Below are 19,019 nucleotides of genomic sequence, written 5' to 3'. Positions count from 1 at the left end.
ATCAGAACTCAAAACCTATCCAACTGCAGAGAGGTGTAAGACAGGGAGACGTGATATCTCCGAAACTGTTTACCGCTGCATTGGAAGATGTTTTCAAGCTTCTGGACTGGAACGGACTTGGCATCAATATCAACGGCGAGTACATCACTCATCTTCGATTTGCCGATGACATTGTAATTATGGCTGAGACCTTGGAAGACCTCGGCACTATGCTCGATGACCTCAGCAGGGTTTCCCAACAAGTGGGTCTAAAAATGAACATGGACAAGACGAAAATCATGTCGAACATCCATGTTGCACCCACTCAAGTCAAGGTTGGAAATTCTGCACTCGAAGTTGTAGACAACTATGTCTACCTAGGTCAGACCATCCAACTAGGTAGGTCCAACTTCGAGAAAGAGGTCAATCGTCGAATTCAACTCGGCTGGGCAGCGTTCGGGAAGCTACACGATATCTTCTCATCCCAAATACCGCAGTGTCTCAAGTCGAAAGTCTTCGACCAGTGTGTGTTGCCAGTGATGACTTATGGATCAGAGACGTGGTCGCTCACAATGGGCCTCATAAGAAGGCTCAAGGTCACTCAAAGGGCAATGGAGAGGGCTATGCTCGGAGTTTCTCTGCGAGATCGAATCAGAAATGATGAAATGATGAAAAGGTTCTCGAGTGGTGACCACGAACCGGAAGACGCAGCGTGGGCAGGCCCCCTACAAGGTGGACCGACGACTTAGAACGAGTCGCGGGAAGCCGTTGGATGCGGGCAGCGCAAGATTGGCCAACGTGGAAATCCTTGGGGGAGGCCTTTGTCCAGCAGTGGACGTCTTTCGGCTGGTGATGATATATAGTAACAGCCTGTAAATGTCCCATTGCTGGGCTAAGGCCTCCTCTCCCTATTTGAGGAGATAGGTTTGGAGCTTATTCCACCACGCTGCTCCAATGCGGGTTGGTGGAATACACATGTGGCAGAATTTCGATGAAATTAGACACATGCAGGTTTCCTCACGATGTTTTCCTTCACCGAAAAGCACGAGATGAATTATAAACAGAAATTAAGCACATGAAAATTCAGAGGTGCTTGCCCGGGTTTGAACCCACGTCCATCGGTTAAGATTCACGCGTTCTTACCACTGGGCCATCTCGACTTCGATTTGATGATATATATATATATATATATATATATATATTTATAGTTATATATATATATATAACTATAATTTATATATATATATATATATATATATATATATATATATATATATAATTTATAGTTATATTACACCTATTTAAAAATATAATTGAAATTGTATTCATAACATAAGTTAAGCATTAAACTAAATTGTCAGCATTATAGCTTAAAGATATACATAGACCTATACTAAAATATAAAAGAAAGAGTATATATTTTCCAAATATAATGTTATGTCTTAAGGAAATCTCAGGAAAAATGAATAGAAATCTTTATATATAAAAATATATTTTCAACAGTGTGAACCCGGTCTTGGCGCGAGTGTGATGTACAATTTATTGTACAATTCGCCACAGAAGTTGTTGCTACTCGCGGGATGTTCCACCGTCTGCACGACAGTTGCAGAGGCTGCGAAAATGTGGAACCTCATGGTTGTAAGTATTGTCTTCTATTTATACGTAGTTACTAAAATGTTAGAAAGTTTATTTTATATATAATGCAAACTGATTAGGATGATTTTTTTTAGGATAGTAAAAAAAACTTATTTTTAATGTTATCCTAATGTTTCTTTTTTTCATATACCCTTACAGGTAATCAATACTGAATAATGATATAAATTATATAATAAAAAACTATAAAAAACGCTTTTGCTTGTTAATTTTACTATCAGTCATTGATAAGTTAAATCCACATTCCGACTTCATCATCAAATCAGCTCGATGATGCTATAAACGACTATGTCGTCATTCGAATAACATTAATACTTGCAAATCGATACGACAATATTATAGAGCTGAGTTAAAATCTGAGTCCGATTAATTATCTGTTACCGTAATAAATTACGACAACAAATAAAAACAAAACACTGTGCATTTTATATACTGACTAACACTTACCCGCTATATAAATAATAAAAATAATAAAAAATTTCATAGCTCTTTCTTCAAAAATGAAAAATTTTCATACAAACTTCCACTTGATACCTTATACTTATACTAATGTAACCCACATTTTCAAAAATTCATTGTGCTAACCTACTGTGTAAAACGCCCCAGTAGTTTGAGCTGTTCGTTAAAATATTAGTCAGTTATTCTTATTATAAATAAATCCGTCAAGCATTTTTGTGTATATTATCATCTACGAAAATTGAAATATATGTTATATATTTCTTAATAAACCAATTATGTATAATAAATTATATATTTACTTTATAACATTCCGTTGTAAATGATCTTTTTGTACTTAATAACAAAATAGTTAAAAATAATTTCACTAGAACAAAATTGCTTCCTCAAGTAATATTATTTTCAATACTCGAAAGCCAAGCTATTATCTAGATATCGAACAAAGAAAACTTGAAACTTTGTTGGGTTTTACTCTACTTAATCTTTATTTGAATGACAATAGCTTTATAATTGCTTTCTAGACCGATATACCTTGATAAATATGATTTAGAATTATTCAATGACGCCAAATTATTAAAAATTAATTTATGCGGGAACGCTAAAATTGTTTAAAACTCAATTAACTTTAGCTCGATTTTCTTTTCGTCGTAAAATATTTTAAGTTTGATTACTGAGTCGCCATCTGTAGCGAATTTTATAAAGTTTTTAGACAAACTCGTTCGGTAAACTAAAATGATAATGTAAAGATAGTAGCTACTTTTATTTTCAACTAGTCACAAATATTATTATGTTATATATATGATGCAGTGTGGTTACGGCAGAGTGAAATAGAATACATAATCAAAACGTTGCGTGCTGTGTGCTTTTGCGTGAGTAAAAAGGAGAAAAATTAAAGGCTCGTATCTTGATATTGATATATTGGTGGCTTTTTCTTGCTTCGAGCGTCTGCTCTTTGAAGATCATTTATCTATTGCCTCTGCCTATTAAATAAGTTCTTACGAAAGAGTTTATAGCGTTAAGATTAATTAGTTATTGATGTTAACAGGAGTGATGTGTGGCGTGTTTGATGTGGAATTATTAACAGATAGTAAAACACATTTCAAATTCAGAAAAAACATAAATTTATTTTTGAAAATTAGAAATTAAATTGCAATTAATATTTGCAATATTCGTAATTTTTTATATCTTTTCTAACATTCTTATTTTCGAACAAGGCTGCCAATAAGTTGCCGTCAGAACGAAATACACTTTTTAAATAGTATAGCTTTTTATTATATTTTTTCCAATTTTCTTTAGGAATGAATCATAAACTTTTAATTATACATACCTTTTTTGTAAAAATCTTTGACGATATAAAGCATCCGTTTCTTCTTAAAGACCTAACCTAACCTTTTCACTTTAATCGGTCTTAAGCATCTGGTTATTTGGTCTTTGCCAAAAAAGGTAAATAAGCATTATTATATAATAAGCATTAGGTTATTAACGATACCTTTTAGCTAAAATCGTGTCTTTGATGTTCTAATAATGTATTAACCTTCATGAAAATGTAATTATGGTCTTTTATATAAAAGTAAGAAAGGAATATTTATAATGAACAGAGTATTATATAAAATACATGTAAACGTGCACGCTATACTTACAAACGTTATGTTTTAAAATATTACCACTGAATAAACTGCAAATGTTCATAATATTATAATTATGAGCTATTTTCGGTTTCGCTTACGTTATTTTCTAAGAATACTTTATATGCTTAAAATATTTTCGTTAGCATAATTTATAGGGACTAACGAAGATTTCTATAATAATATCTCTAGACATTATAGAACAAAGTCCTCCCGCCGCATCTATCTGTCTGTATGAACGCTATAAACTCAAAAACAACCAAACGAATTTTCATACGATTTTCACCAAGGTTGGAGTGATTCATAAGGAGTGTTTACGTGTATAATACATTAAGGTTTTGTGAAAATTAGCTAAGTAAGACCATGATTGTTAAATATGTCGCAAAAAATCATACCGACTGGAAATAAACCGGCGTGCACCACGTAAACCAATAGAGTTGTATGTATTACGATGTAAAGGTTTTATGTAGAATCTTATTTTACTCGTGCGAAGCCGTGACAAGTAGCGTATATACTAATATAATAACTAGGTATTTGTATTTAAAGTGTGTTTTGCTAGAAATATATAAATATAGATCGTATATTCAATGTTTATCGGTTTGTTTAAGAAAGAATAACTTAGTTAAAAGGTATCATTAACTAATATACATATAAAATTAACTTATATATGATTGATACTTTATATAATAGTCCATGTGACAACATCGAACAATTAATATGATATGAAAACAATTCTAAAACTTTAGTACAATATTTTAATAAATAAAATCTACAAAAATATCTGTTCTTACCATTGGTTAGTCAACTATATAACTGTATATTTAAATTGTATCCCTCCACTTGGACAACAAAGATTTTAAATTCTTAACATGTTAGTATACTATAAAGAATTCTGAATTTTTCACTAGACAAGTTAAGAAGGGATTTGGTCGTCGCACGCTTAATACCCTCCAGACGTCTTATATGAAGCAAGTATTTTACATACAAATTTTAAGATACTTAAATTTTACTGATATATAAAACAAAAGGTGCTGAAATATACAAACTAATATATTATAAAAATTTGTTTATTTCGTTATTAAAAATAACCTCAACATTTGACAATGTTTATAATTAATGAAATCTTTTGTAAGATATTTCAAAATAAATCACATTATGATAGCCCAGTGGACAGAACATAGACCTTATTCTATAATAAGGGGATCATAGCCGGGGAGCACCATTAATTTATATCGTCCTAGAGCTAAATGCAAACATCGTAATTAAACCTGCAATGTCACTTAACATTTTGCCCTATGTGTATCCAACAAACTGGAGCTGTTCCAACAGCTAGGTGCTAAGGTGAGGTGGCCTTTATCTATTTATATCTATACTAGAAATGCGAAAGTAACTCTGTCTGTGTGTTATGCTTTCACGGCTAAACCACTGCACCGATTTTGATAAAGTTTGGTATAGAGTTAGCTTAAGCCTCAAGGATGGACATAGGTTACTTTTATAACACTTAACACCTGGCGTTTGACAGGCTGGATCCCCTCCATAACATAAACACAAACTAGTATTTTATGTTCAAAAGTTAACAAGTAAGTTATAGGTACCTATATAAAATAAGTAAGATGTGATATACAGATAACAACATTGGATCATTTATCTTTATATAACCCGAAAAGATGTTCTGAAAATCTCCTTTCACAATATAAATATAAAAGACAAAAGCGTTTCATTTATCAATGCCTAGTCTAAGCTGGTCCTTAAATAGTGAGCTGACAGTACTCTCTTGTGTCGTAGATGACGTACAAGAATGAATTTTAAAGTATTTTCACAAGATTTCTCAATATAGCTTCTGAGTTCAAGTCATTCATAAGTAAAGATTAAGAGTACATTTTATGAACTTATTCTGTTATGTTATCGGAGACCAAATATAAGACAAATCGTGACAAATAAGCGAAAATTAGCTTGTTAACTTGTCAGATTATTGAAGTGCGTAACGCATATTAAATAATAGACAAAGCGAAGTGATTTTTTTTAACGAATAGGAAGGCGGATGAGCATATGGGCCACCTGATTGTAAGTGGTCACCAACGCCCATAGACATTGGCATTGTGAGAAATGTTAACCATCGCATACATCACCAATGCGCCACCAACCTTAGGAACTAAGATGTTATGTCCCTTGTGCCTCTGTAATTACACTGGCTCACTCACCCTTCAAACCGTAGAACAACAATACCAAGTACTCCTGTTTTGCGGTAGAATATCTGATGTGTTTTTTTTTTTTTTTTATATCGCCGGGAGGCAAATGACTCTACTCCACCTGATGGTAAGTGGTAGTAGAGTCCAAACGCGACGACGGCCAGTACAGACGGGAAAAACGTTCTGCACTAGCCGCCTTCGCCTTGCCGGCCCGCAAGATGCCTCTTCACGCCTCGTTTGAAGGAACCCGGGTTGTAAGAGGAGGGGAATACGTGAGCTGGTAAGGAATTCCATTTTTTGGAAGTGCGACAAAGAAAGGAGTTGCCAAATTTCTTTGTTCGCGATGGAATTGATGTCACAGTTAGGCGGTGACACAGTTAGGTCGAGAACCAGCTCGCGTGGACTTAAGAAGGAAGGGGGAAGCAGGAATTAGAGAGAATAATTCCTCAGAGCACTCGCCGTGATACAGTCGATAGAAAGCGCTCAGTGCTGCTATCTCACGACGCAATTGTAAAGGTTCAAGGGTGTTTGTGACCTTTACGTCGCCAATAATGCGACGTGTGGGTGGTACCTACCCAGACGAGCTTGCACAAAACTCTACCACCAGTTGTTTGTGATTTTATCACATAATTACAAACCGAAAATGCACGTATAACCAAAAAAAAACTCATTTTTTTCTTTTAACTTGGCTTTTACTGTCTATTAAAATGTATTAAGTCAGAAATCAATAAAATAACCATTAAAAATCGATAAACCAGACATGTATATTTCCATTTCTACTAACACAAACAACTTTATGATTGTTTTTAAACGCAAAAATATCCCCAAAAATCTTATCAATAAAACATATAAAAAGCGTTATGATAAATAATAACATAAAAACAAACATAAGCTAGTGTTATTTAATTTTTGAAATACGTTGAATATTTAATATAGATTCAAAGCTAGAAAAATGTACTGAGCTGCTGATTTAACTACTTATGTAGTACCTTGAGCATCTGTGGGAGATTAACTCCACTTTACAAGTCAAGAGATACTGGTTTAGACAGGATGAGTAATGTATATATACGTCCCACGAACCAGCAGACAAAGCGATAGTGGTGAACGTTCATTGAAATTAAATAATTAATTTCAAAAAGAACTTAAATAAAATCCTCACAAATAAAATAAGACCATACAATCATTCAATTGTTAATTTTTAATTATGTATTTAAACATTTTAGCAAACATTCCAACACTAGAGCTTTCTTTAACTTACCAATCAACATGTTAATATATTATTAAGCAATGGTAAATAGCTAGATTAAAGGATTTGCTTGTAATGGTCCAGTAGATAGAACTTATATAAATCGAATATCGCAGAATATAATCTAGGTAGCACCATAAAGTTTTTATGTACCTAATTTTTATTTTTGAGTTATGATCTGTGACGAACCTTTGAGCTTTCTCCGCCAAATAATATCGAATTATTAATTTAAAAAAATCTTCTAATGAGAAAAAAGTAATTAACGTTATAAAATGTTTTCGCAGCTCTGTTACGGCGCGTCTTCACCAGCTCTGTCGGACCGTGCGCGGTTTCCTACGCTCTTCCGAACACATCCCTCTGCAACTGTTCATAACCCGACAAGGATAAAACTCATGCAAAAGTTCGGCTGGTCACGCATCGCTATATTGCAACAAGCTGAGGAGGTTTTCATATCAGTAAGTATTGAATTTACATTTTCAAATACATGTATGCAGCACACGCACACAATCTTAAGTTGACAGCTTAATTTGTAAATATAAACATGATATTATTCAAATCTTTGTTATTTATTTTACGTTTCACAATTCGGAAGAAACTGACCCTCTAGTCTCGAGTTATCCTAGTTGGTCTATGGTAATATAAATTACCTGAGGAGGACGGCAGCCGTACGCACTAGCGAGGAGTGCGGGGGGGCGAGATTACCTTCGCCCCCTGAGGAGCTCCGCCGAGCCACGAGCGGAGCAAAGCACGAGAGAGGCCGTGGATGCGTTATATCAACACGATCCCGCAGCCTCTCTGATCCGTGCCGAGGACGGTCATCGCAGTGGTTTTAGTGGGTAAGAATCCCACATAACCCAGTTGCCCCCCATGGGAGCTAGGTACCTTTCTGAAGGTTTCCACTGCGTGAAAAAAAAAGAAAGAAAATGGTAATAAAATAAAATTGTACTTTTTTCTTTTAATAAAAATAAATGTATAATAAAAAATGTTAATTTTTTTTATTAAAAAAAAAATTAGGCTGCGGTTTTTCTTTAGTGTATGATGGATTTGTTTGTTACAAATCTCAGCTTTAATTGTTTGCCGTAAATATTAAAAAGGTTCTCACTACTCCAACGCCCATAGACATTGGCATTGTAAGAATTGTTAACGATGGTTTGGATGTAAGCCACATCGCTAATGCGCCACCAACCCTAGGAACTAAGATGTTATGTCCCTTGTCCCCCTAATAACATTGGCTCACTCATCCTTCAAACCGAGACACAACAATACCAAGTACAGTTTTGCGGTAGAATATCTGACGAGTGGGGGATACCAACCCAGACGAGTTTGCAGAAAGCCCTATCACTAAAGGTATGGCTTATATCTATATGAACTATGATATAGATTACTCAACACGGTATTGTATTTTAATAAGCAAATTTTGAAATGTTTGTGGTATCGAATATCACAAACATTTATTAACCTACAATTAACCTAAAGTAAACATGAAAACTCGGTTACAATGGAACGCACGAGGGATTTTACTTGAATAAACTTATTAAATTACGTGGCGAGACTTCATTGAAAATTGTTATAATATTAAAATAGATGTTCGTACACGCGAACGTATGTATGTACTATATTTATTTATATGAACTGTAAAAATAAGTGGATTAGTGTTTAATTTTATATGGCATTTTAAGCACGTTCATCAAAATATCACCAGAAATTGATGAAATCAAAAAGGTTATATAATCGATTTGTGCCAATTATTCTTTGAATTATACATTTCGAGCGCAATAGTATTAACGTTATTTATTTTCACAATTATTTTTTAATTTTTAAAATAAAATCACAAACTCGCTTGAAATATGACATTGACCTTTGAAAATCCTTATTAATATTATAAATGCGAAAATAAATTGGTTTGGTTGTGTATTACTTTGTTTGTTACGCATTCACGTCTTAACTATTTATCCAATCATCGTGACATTTTGTATACACGTTGTCAAAGGTACAAAAAAGGACAGAAGTTACCTAAAACCTGCCTTCCCCCTTAAACGCGGGCTAAACCGCGGGCGGAAACAAGTTAAATATAATCTACATTTATTCAATAAGAGCTAATAAAAGGTCAAAGGTTTTCCTCGAAACTTATACGCTCATTACATTTTACCTACGTCTACAAGGCCCTGAAAGTAATAAAAACCAAATAATATTGTAGTATAGTAACGTATATAGGTCGCACCGATCTCGCATGACTCCGTGGACTCGATTTGCCGTTAGATACTTATTTGTATCGACACCAAGTGGGATTTGACACGCTACGAACTTTTCCTATAAATATACTAATCTATGTCTATACATTATGGAGTGAGAATGTCTGTTTATATTCTTATTAGTTTTCGCCCGCAGCTATACCCAGATGTGAGAGAGGGAAGTATCCTATGTCCTTTTCTGTCGGTTGAGCAGTGAAGATATGAAGCATAACCAACATACAAACAGTTCACTTCACTTCACTTTTATAATTATAATATTATTGAGGATATGAGTTTGTAGAGCTGCATCATTGGTCTAGCTCTTTAACGCTGTAGATCCTGAGATTCTGGAGTCACAACTCGGGTCGGAAGTAAAATGTTAGTGTGTTTTTGACACAGTTGTCATTTACAGTCAGGCGTTTGTATGATTGCAGTTTTGCTATTGACATGTTTTGGAAAGCGCGTTAAGCGACGGCTTTTAAATTCAGGCGAATCGTCTTGCGTCCTGATTTAATTGCCACGCATTGCAGTTTTTTCTATTATACATAACGATTTAAGAGTAGGAATAGAGAGCGCAACATTATATGCGTGAATGTTTATGCACTATAATATCACGTACGCACTTGGATAGGAAAAAAGAGCCGAGATGGCCTAGTGGTAAAAACGCGTGATTCTTAACCGATGATCTTGGGTTCAAACCCGGGCAAGCACCAATGAATTTTCATGTGCTTAATTTGTGATTATAATTCATCTCCAACTTGACGGTGAAGGAAAACATCGTGAGGAAACCTGCAAGTGTCTAATTTCACTGAAATTCTTAAAGACTTCTCGAAAAAGTGTCGAACATAGTTCGGTATATAAATATATAGAAAAATAGAGATATGTAAAACCAAGTTCATAAAGTTTTCCTGACTAATTTAGGCAACGATGATTAATCCCAATGAAGACTATCGAAGTAACCGTAACCGTAACAGCCTGTGAATGTCCCACTACTGGGCTAAAAGCCGCCTCTCCTCTTTTTGAGAAGAAGGTTTGGAGCTTATTCCACCAACCCGCATTGAAGCAGCGTAAAAGCGTTACCTACATACATACATGTATGTATGTAGGTAAAATGTGTATTGATATTTGTAAAGTTACTCAGCGGTAACGATTGAACGATGCGACATACACATACATACAAGAAAATTAAATTGACGCTTATCATCTCATAAACATTATTCTAACCGCGCTGCATCTTCAGGAATATGATTTATGTATGTAGGTTTATTAGTTTTTTCAGTTAGGCATTACAAACAGAACGTATTCTTATTCGATAGCATAGTTGCACAACTAGGTATCGTTAATAATAACATTACACTTATGTTAATATATGAATATTTATGAATTTAAAAGAATATTTTAACTACCTTGAATATTGTTTGAAATAAATAAATAATAAGGTTTTATATTCTATTTATATTACTATAATGCTAATCGTATTCAAAATCTAAGAAGGATCCGGTTGAACTTTTACGGTAGAAGCCCCAAGTGAGTAGAAACTGTTTCTAACTGTTTATTCTAGTGGATTTCAGTTTGGATCTTGAATGAGCCAGTATTATTCTGTAATTAATACTGTAATACTACAGTTATTCTACCTGTTATTATACCTGTGCACAAGGGACATAATTTTAGAACCCGTGGTAACCAGCGTTTATTTGACGTTTTGAAAAGAGGTTTATATCGCTCACACTGCCAGTGCCTTTGGGCAACCATTTAAATAAGCGCTACGGTCAACCTTTCACTATGAATAAAAAAAATACACATAGGCTTATTCACACCTCAATTTACACCTCAACCGATAATTTTGGAACCCACGTTTTTTATTTTTCATATCCTAATTTACTTATTTACAAATTACACTCAATGAATCACTAATGGTTCTATTATAAATGTAAAGGTATGTTTGTATTGTCTACTTTAACTAGTTAATGCTGTACCAGCCGAGCATTTCATTAGGGACAAGGATATTTTGAATGAGATGGATAGGAATGCTTTTTACCGCGATTACTCAAACGCAATGAAAAGTTATGGTTATTTTTCAAGTCAGAAAAGTTTTATTTAAATTATTTATGCTATTTATTATTATATACACAAATGTCATATTGGCTGCTTAAAAATTATGGTAATCACTGAAAATCATAATATTACCTTTTAAGAATTTAATTTGCCTGTTTTTCTAACGCTACGCTCCAGCTTTTGTATTTGTTCTAAAATAAGTTATTTCTATTGTAAACGTACATTTATTTTATTAATTTTACGATTTTCAATTCAAGTGGTCATTCTTAATGGAGATCAGTCAATTGTGCAAAAGATTTAATATTTTAGCAAAATACAGGTGCACTCTATCACTTTCATATTCCTATGGGACAACAATCCGAGGCATGGTTGTGTAAACACTGCCAACTGTCAAACTTTATACTGCTACTAAGATTTTTTTGACAGAAAAAAATGAATGACATTTCTTTGACGAAAAATAATTTATCACCCAGAACCTCGAGATTTGAATCGTTATAAACTTGCCACTAGATCAACTAGATATAAATAAGAAATAATTAATAAGGAATAAGAATAGAAACTGTTGAAAAATAAAAAAACAAACAGACATATTACTTTGTTTACTTTTCGTTCAAAATATATTAAAGCAGACACATGAAGTTAGGAAAAGTATATTCACATTAGGAGTCCGCAATGAATGAGGTCTAAGTCCTTATAGTTCTACAATGTAATTAGTGGAGCCACAGTTCTCTCTGAGAGGTTTTGAGATGCGACACTCTCATTTGTCTTCCGTTAATGTTAGTATCAAATATTTTTACGCCTATTAGCATAGAAATGTTGAAACTATTAAGGTTTTATAATGAGAGAGTAATTTAATTAAAATGAAAAAAAATTGTTAAATATGATGTTAATGGATCTTAAGACACGAATAATTATGTTCTATGGTATTCAAAGCTTTCAAATATTTCTGACTGTAATATTGTTTATAAAAAAATATGAATTATGTTGCGTCAAATCCTACGTCAATACAATATTATAGATAGCTCTATATCTTCTATATATATATATATATATTTATTAATATAAAAATAATTTTATATTAATAAATATATATATATAAATAAAAAATGAATTTTCATTTTCGACTCACCCTACTGTCAGCTCAGAATTTTAATTAACCATGTATCCCGTTATTATTAAAAAAATGAACAATTCGTGTATTAATATTGTAATCATGACATTAAATCCGTATGTCTGTTTGTCTGTAACTCTTTTACTTAACCACGAAACGATGTGAATGAACGATTTTATTGAATGTACGATTTTATACCTAACACCTCCCCCATCCCATCAAAACACAGGCGATGCTGTGGGCGAAAACTAGTGTGACTATATAAAGAATAATGTTTTAATTTATATAAAAAACTCATTGCATGATACAAGAGGATATCCGACCGATAAGCGGATTATACAACCTATTTAATATTGACGTGATCGTATCACTCATTAAGAGCTTAAATAAAAACAATATAACTATTATACTCAATTATAAAATAAAATAATTAATTGACCGTGTGCCTAACGCTTTTTTATTCGATAGCGTTGACGTTAACTACGGTTTGTATGGAATCGGTGGCATGAATTTTAGCAGTAACTATTTCCCGATTTAATCGCAATTGAACCAAAGGTTGGCTCAATCTCAATCATATTCATAAGTAGATGATACACAAGTTATATCTTTAATATTTATTTTTGCATTACTATCCCAAAAGTATAATATAATACATGGCTTTTTATACAAAAATCAGTCGAGTCAAGCTTTCAAGACAATTGCTTGAATTTCTTTACTTTTACAATTGGGAATGCGATTTATTATTACGATAAGAACTCATAAATTAAAATAAGTTTACCTAGGAAGGTACGCTGTCTGTGCACGGAGACAGAGTGGCCGCGCTTTGTCCCTTGAATTGTAGCGTTGCGACTATCCGTCTTACTTCTAGTCTTTGTGTAATTTTCTCTTACCTAAAATGTTATTTTACTTAGATTTATCTCGAATACTTGCTCATAACTTCTGTGTACGTTTTTAAGTTAATGCATCTTTAACATTAAAGTTAAATTAATTATTAATGGACTAGTTAATGACAAATTGTACTTTATGACGTTGTCAAAACAGCAATAACTAAGAAGGGTTGAATGATTCAATTTTGATTATAAAAAATCATATTAAAATATTTTATCTGTCAATAAAATATGTTAAATTCTAACGGCCTTACTTGAAACATTTTTTAGCGGGTTATTATTTAAAAAATGCTCTGTTATCTTTCGTGACATACGAAAGAATCAGTAATGACAGAAAGAATGTAATCAGTGTTTAAATAAACAGCCGCTAACGATAAGCAATGTTTATAATAACGTTAAATATATATATTATAATTAGATGATAAAACTTTTTCTCGAAAAGAAACTCAAGTCATGTATCGGTAATGTAAATTTTAGCTTGAAATGTCCCTCGGCGTCTAATATATGGATAAAATAAATAGGGTTTCTTTATAATAAGCTCATATTTTATATTAGAAGGAATGGAGTGGTAAAGGTCTCCCTAGATAAATCTAGCAACGAAATTGAAAAGGCTAAGTGTTCAAAATATATTCCTGCGAGGAATTTCAATACATTAGTCCACTTTAGTTTGCTGAGATTAAAATCTGTAGGTACGTTTTATTTTGAATAATAGCACTGTTCTTAGTTTGGTTCTTAAAATATTTAGGTAAGAAAATATCTTTACGTCATTCTAATTACTTTACACATTTATTGAATTTGATCGTATTTTATCCGACATAAGCAAGTTTATATAACAAATTATAAAGACATGTTAAAATGAAATATATAAGTCATATCAGTCATATGAAAAGTCAGTCGTTCTTGCAAATGTTTGAAACCGCAATCATCTGTTAAAAATTTCCATAAAACTACTGGGCTACATCGGCTACGATAATTAAAAAAATTCTTATATTAAAATACCATCTCAGCTACGCGAAATATTATTTAAATTATTAAAGAATATTTCTCGTAACGCTAATGTCCAGAGTGGAGGCATTTCGCTCAAGATGTGTCAAAATTGTTGCTTATTTTTTTTAATTCGATTTAATTATTATATATTATTTTGCCGAGATGGCCCAGTGGTTTGAACGTGTGAATCTAAGCCGATGATCGCGGGTTCAAACCCGGGCAAGCACCGCTGAATTTGTATGTGCTTAATTTGTGATTATAATTCATCTCGTGCTTGACGGTAAAGGAAAACATCGTGAGGCATGGCGTGAGTGAAATCGGCATGTATTTAATTTCACTGAAATTCTGCCACATGAGTATTCTACCAACCATTGGAGCGGCGCGGTGGAATAAGCTCCAAACCTTCTCCTCAAAACATGTAGAAGAGGCCTTAGGCCAGCAGTGGGACATTCACAGGCTGTTACAGTGACATTACATTATTATATCCTCTATTAATATACTATATACGTATTCGATATCATTATCATGTTACTAAATGTTTACACATTGAACAATATCTCACAATACCAAAATATTGTATCTCCATTACACGCTATTCCGCACTAATTCAATTTGCTGTGTATTGAAGGGTAATATTAAGGGAGCGATGGTATTCCAAAACAATAATGCCACTTCAAAACAAAGGCTAGATAAGAAATTTTGGGAAATATATATATAGATATGTATACAAAACAGTTTGTCTCCGTGTAAATTCAATTAATTTTTTTTTTTATCAGTAAATAGCTGCTACGAGCGGTCTCACTCGGGTTTAATGTTACTTTTCTATCTTCGAAAGTCATAGCGAGAAGTTATAGTCTTAGTTTAAAGGCTATCTCAATAAATGGCATGCCTACGGTATATTTTTTGTAATATCGTACTAGTAAATCGTGATTTAAGAGTTTAGTAGGTTAATTTTAATAATACTAAAATCATAAGAAAATGTATAAACGAAAAAGACAATGTCCACTTAGTATGGCTTAACAGGAAATTTAAACCTAAACCAGACGTATATATGCCAAACGACAATATTTTAAGAAGTTCGGGTAAATTAAAGGCTATTAAAAAAACTCTTTTCTCTCTTTATTTTTATGTATGCAATATATAACCTATTTTATTTTTTCTATCTTTTTTTTCTACATGTTTCAATAAATAAACATTAATTTTCTATATATTCATAGATTAAATTTATTAGATTTTAATATAAAAAAATAATAAAATTTACAAATGTAGGATTTTTTTAATTATCCTAGCAGACCGACATGCACGCTGGCGCACATATATCTACAACGCTGTCACGCACACATGTCGAATTCCTAGCAGCACAATGTTCGTTCCGCGCGCTCCATTTGCCTTTTGTTTTATAATCTGTGGTTACAGTAAACTCATAAAGCTCGATTTTATATACTATATACGGCACGTCTATGTTGCAAAGCCATACAGCGTATCCCAAAAATCACCTATAAAATTGCATGTGTCGATAGGAGACATTAAAAGTTATAGATTATATCACGTATGTACATATATATGCCCATCTGAATTATATAAAGGTTAGTTCGTAGATTTAGTTTTTTTGCTTGTAACTTACAAGTATTGTTTCAATATATATATGTTAATTCCAATATATATATTAATACTTATATTACATTTATGTGTATAGTTTATTTGATTTATATTTTATTAATTTCAGCACCGCCTTTATATATTCAGCCTGAAGATTAACTGGTAGAGAATGTCTTTAGCCAACTTTTACTAATAATGACAATAATAAGTTCGATAATTTTTTTTAAAATAAATAATATAAATGTATTGTAAAGATTACTACAAATGTCTGTAACAACTATGCTAAAGTATTACTAAAGTTATAAAAATTTCAATAAAATAAAATAATTTATCTGAACATCTCAAAAACATACAAAACGTTTACGCCAATAAAATAATATAGCTGGCCTGTTAGAACTATCGGTTTTTTGTCTGTTTTCTGAGACACTGTGTAAGTTTTTCCATATGGACCTTAATTTTGTAGGATACAAAATGAGACTGATTACATATATTGTTATCTTAAGTATATATTTTTATTAAGGACATTTTGTGCGTCCGTGATTATTGTAATTTAATTGCTATTATAAATATAAAATGTGCAACAAGAACTCGGGATTAAGATATCATAAATCAAAGGTTGGGAATCAAAACTTTCGTTTCGTTCTTGTATATTTACTATCCCAATAATTCATTATTAAATAATTTATATCATTCAAATTTGACAAAAATTGACGCGGTAGGAGGTGTATTAGACGCTCATATATCAGGTTTGATTGTAAAAAATATCCGAGACACTTCTTTGGAACCAAAATTCTAATATAATTTATATTTTTACTAATTTTAATTATAAATTTCAAGGATTAGAATAAAAATAACCTACATTCAAATATACTAACATCCATAGAGGTTGGACAAGGACGTGGCTTTTTAAAAAAACCTAATTAAAAGAAGGCGTTCCGTGGTTTCATAGGATATACTTTTTTCGCGTTCTAATAACGCGAAACGAGCTTGAGAATATTTATTTAAAAAAGTATGAGTATATAATATATTTTTTGTCATTTCAAAGAGATTACAAAGTAATCATAATCTTTAATTTTCCTCGTTCATTACGTTACATTTTAAACTTAACATAACTATTACTTTGCATACTTTGAACAATCTATTACAGAAAATGTGTAAATAAAAACGATGAAAATTTGGCGTATCTATAATACTTCAATTGTTTTCGTGATTCAGAAGATAGCTTTGCGTGACTAAATCCAATATATCGGTGCTCGAATACATGTCCTTATCAATATTGAGTAAAGTTCTACACGCTAAAAGCTATGTCTGTCGATTGACAAAGTTTTACGGCTGACCTTTTGGAAACCATTTACATATTTATTCCCTTATAAACCATAGACACGACCTCATAAACTGAAACTGAATACGAAATTAATAAAAATTATATTTCGCTGGCGTACATTTTCTTTAGTTGATCTAGTTTTGTTGCATAACTTGTTTGTGTTATTGTGAAAACCTTATTGATTTCCTTTCGTTTTGACTGTAACCTCTTATCAATAAGTATTTATTGATCTAGTAGCTAGTCTGTCTTCCAGAGACAAAAAAACAAAGATTAAAAAATTCAGTTAAATCCTTCTTTTACTTGGCCGAGCTAGCATGGTTTTTTTATATATATTTTTTTAATATAAAAAAAATTATGCCGTTGTAGTAATAAATAATATGGCAATGAAAAATCAAATAAATCAGGGTATTTTACTTATGAAAATATTATATATTTTCTATTAGCTTTCTCGTTTCTCTTCTTCGACAGGATTGTAAGGACACAATTTTAAAGGTACTTTCTGAATCCAATTTCCGCAAGTCGACTGAAGGGCTTATTATCAAAAGGTACGGCCTTTCAAATCATAATGTGTATTCCAATTCAATATTTATATATCTTTCAATCAAAATTAATTCTAATAAGTTACGATCAAATTTAGAAATCTAATATTTGTATATAAGGTAGAACTAAAAATAAACATTTATATTTTATGGTTTAAAGAATATTTATTCCCATAGACTAACGTCACTTACATGAGAACAATGTTAAACTTAAAATTAATTATTACATTCGTCGTTCGTTATCACATTAGCCGACACTTTATTAATTCATACTCATTTAACACATTGTGACTACTTGCTTAGAAGTGAATGATCTTTTGTAAGATACATTTCTTATATTTGAGGGTATTTTGTTAAAGAGTTGCACCCCTTGAAATGTGATCATTTTTTTGACATAGTTCGTTCTTATCTTTGGTAGGACAATGGGACTCGCTCGACGCATGCTGCGCTTAGACTGTTGCTTTATTTTAGTAAAAGTTATTTTGGTACAGACTCTTTTTTCAAGGGTTTTTTTTTATAAAGATGCAAATATTGTAAATATAGTTTGGTTTCAGTATAAATTTTAATGGTTGGAGTAAAATATGTTGTTTTGGCAGCACTGCCCTATACTTTAATTAAGTATGAAATATATGGTTCACCAGGATATTATATATGTATCGTAACTGACGCGGGATACAGCAAACTATGTTTCGAAGAGAGCCAAGAAGTGATGAAAGCTTACTTATAATGTATTCAATATGAAACTTCCAGGTTAATTTGTTGTCTATTCGCAGACCTTATTTTTTGCTTTAAAATCATGTAACACGTTTTAAAAATATTTATAGTAAACAGATTATGTTGAAACCATGAGAACAAACAGTCTAACTCTTCTTGAGCTTGCAAGATTAAGTCATTTATCGATGATCCAAAGTAAAATAAGCAGGTATCGTCTGCATATAAAGTGATCTGGTGAGTGTGAGTGTAAATAGGAGTTACCTTTGCAATTTTCATTGTGTCAGGAAATACTCCGTTCATTAATAATGTATTGAAACATTCAGTCAAATTATTTACTATAAGAAATTTTACACGTTATATCACTTCGTGCTTATCTCATCTAGCCCAACACTACAATTTGAGTCGAGATTATTTATAATTTTAA

The 19,019-nt window shown here is 32.1% G+C and overlaps 1 protein-coding gene across 1 annotated transcript in view; it reads left to right on the top strand.

The window, feature by feature from the left end:
* The window catches only part of LOC126779070 (gamma-aminobutyric acid type B receptor subunit 1), a 198,460-nt gene that overhangs the window by 120,165 nt on the left and 59,276 nt on the right, over positions 1-19,019 (top strand). Inside the window, exons 3-4 of the mRNA XM_050502888.1 lie at positions 1,483-1,617; positions 7,433-7,603. Of these exons, the coding sequence (XP_050358845.1) occupies positions 1,483-1,617; positions 7,433-7,603 (306 nt within the window). The remainder of the gene's footprint in view (positions 1-1,482; positions 1,618-7,432; positions 7,604-19,019) is intronic.

This window comes from Nymphalis io, chromosome 2 (genome assembly GCF_905147045.1).
Source record: "Nymphalis io chromosome 2, ilAglIoxx1.1, whole genome shotgun sequence".
Classification (NCBI taxonomy): domain Eukaryota; kingdom Metazoa; phylum Arthropoda; class Insecta; order Lepidoptera; family Nymphalidae; genus Nymphalis; species Nymphalis io.
This window is presented reverse-complemented; position numbering and strand designations above follow the sequence as displayed.